Source organism: Benincasa hispida, chromosome 2 (assembly GCF_027475165.1).
Source record: "Benincasa hispida cultivar pf3 chromosome 2, pf3_genome.v1.1, whole genome shotgun sequence".
Lineage (NCBI taxonomy): Eukaryota > Viridiplantae > Streptophyta > Magnoliopsida > Cucurbitales > Cucurbitaceae > Benincasa > Benincasa hispida.
In genome coordinates, this window is record NC_143479.1 from 69371967 (window position 1) to 69374180 (window position 2214).

Below are 2214 nucleotides of genomic sequence, written 5' to 3' on the forward strand. Positions count from 1 at the left end.
GGAAGATGCGACGAGTATGCGGTGAACGGGTTGAGAAAAGTTTCGGCTAACACTTCCTAGGATGCGTTCATGCTATGCAATCATACAACATGCATACAACAGTAAACCACCTCTCGGTGTGAATGCCACGGCTTCTAAGGCTAGAACGCATGAGATATATGCGATAAGTCTATAGGACCTACACATAAGCCTCTATTCTTATTTATGCGATGACAAAATGACACACACACAAATAAGGCGACCACATAATATCATTCCTATTTATGCGACATAAAAATCCAAAATTTTCCTTTAAACACACTAAATTTCAGAATTGACAAAAAGTCCTCAATTAAAACAAAAATGTTGAATTTAATTTTATAACTGCACAGGATGTTAATGAACAACCAATTGAACACAGCTCCTAAAACACAGCAAGCAAAGGACCTTAATGAACAACCAATTGAACAGGAAGTACGACGAGATCCCTCACCTTTTCCGTCCAAGCTGAGAAAGAAAGATGACAGCAAACAATTCAAGAGGTTCCTAGATGTTCTCCGACAATTACATATTAACATTCCCTTGATAGAAGCGTTGGAACAGATGCCGAGCTATGTGAAATTCCTCAAGGACATACTTGCCAACAAAAGGAAGATCGGGGAGAATGAAATTGTTGCGTTAACATATGAATGTAGTGTGTTGTTTCAGAATAATATCCCCACCAAAATGAAAGATCCCGGGAGTTTCACATTTCCCTATTCAATAGGGGGAAAAGATGTTGGGAATGTGCTGTGTGATTTAGGGGAGAGTATAAACTTAATGCCCTTGTCAATCTTCAAAAAGTTAAATATCGGAAATGCAATACCCACCACAGTTACATTACAATTGGCCGATAGATCAATAACTCATCCAGAGGGCAAAATAGAGAATGTACTTATGCAAGTAGATAAGTTTATCTTCCCTGCTGACTTTATCATATTAGATTATGAAGCTGACATCGAGGTGCCTATCATCTTGGGTCGCCCATTTCTTGGAACAGGGCGAGCACTGATCGATGTGCAGAAAGGAGAGCTTACCATAAGGGTCGACGATCAGCAAGTTAAATACAACGTTCTCAATGTGTTGAAGTACCCGAGTGATATGGAAAATTGTCAATATGTTGAAGAACTGCAGGAAGATCATTGGCACGAGCATCAAGAAGAATTGAAGGAAGAGGACTTTCGGATTGGCGCAATGTGGGAGGAAAATTGCGTCGCAATACAAACTGAGTCAGGCTTTGAAACACTCAAGTTATCTGAACGAACAATGCAACGTACTAAGCCATCTTTAGAAGAACCACCCATGTTAGAGTTGAAGTCGTTGTCAGTGCACCTCAAATATGTGTATTTAGGGAGCAATAGCACTTTACCGATTATTATATCTGCTCGTTGGGCAAAGAGAAGGAGGATGCACTTATCCAGATCCTGAAAAACAACGCCAAAGCTTTGGGATGGACCTTGGTAGACATTCGAGGGATCAGTTCCTCGTATTGCATGCACAAGATTCGTTTGGATGAAGGAAAAACATGGTCTATAGAAAGGCAACATCGATTGAACCCTACCATTAGGGAGGTTGTAAAGAAAGAGATAGTGAAGTGGCTTGATGTGGGCGTCATTTACCCTATATCTGATAGCAGCTGCGTAAGCCTAATGCAATGCGTTCCAAAGAAAGGGGGAATGATAGTCGTCACCAACAGTAATAATGAGTTAATTCCTACAAGGACAACTACGGGGTGGAAAATTTGTATAGATTACCGCAAATTAAATCTGGCCACGAAGAAGGACACTTTCCACTCCCGTTTATTGATCAAATGTTAGATCGACTTATGGGGAATGAATTCTTTTATTTTCTTGACGGCTACTCAGGGTACAACCAAATTGCAATTGCGTTGAAAGATCAAGATAAAACAACTTTCACGTGACCATTCGACACATTTACATTCCGTCACATGCCGTTTGGACTCTGTAATGCACCTACCTTCCAACGATGTATGATGGAAATATTTTCAGATTACTTGGAGGAGTTAATCGAGGTATTTATGGATGACTTTTCAGTTTTTGGCAATACGTATTACTCTTGTTTATCAAATCTTGAAAAAGTCTTGAAAAGATGCATTGAAACTAATCTTGTTCTAAACTAGGAGAAATGCCATTTCATGGTTAAAGAAGGAATCGTGCTAGGTCACAAGATATTAAA

The 2214-nt window shown here is 39.7% G+C and overlaps 1 protein-coding gene across 1 annotated transcript; it reads left to right on the top strand.

Moving 5' to 3' along the window:
* Positions 1 to 378: 378 nt before the first annotated feature.
* Positions 379 to 1446, top strand: LOC150038126 (uncharacterized). The gene has a single exon (XM_090311148.1). The coding sequence runs from the start codon at positions 379 to 381 to the stop codon at positions 1444 to 1446; it is 1068 nt and encodes a 355-aa protein (XP_090167274.1).
* Positions 1447 to 2214: the final 768 nt, after the last annotated feature.

Excerpts from the sequence above, each read along its gene's own strand:
- LOC150038126 (XM_090311148.1), top strand. The coding sequence starts at position 379 with ATGAACAACCAATTGAACACAGCTCCTAAAACACAGCAAGCAAAGGAC.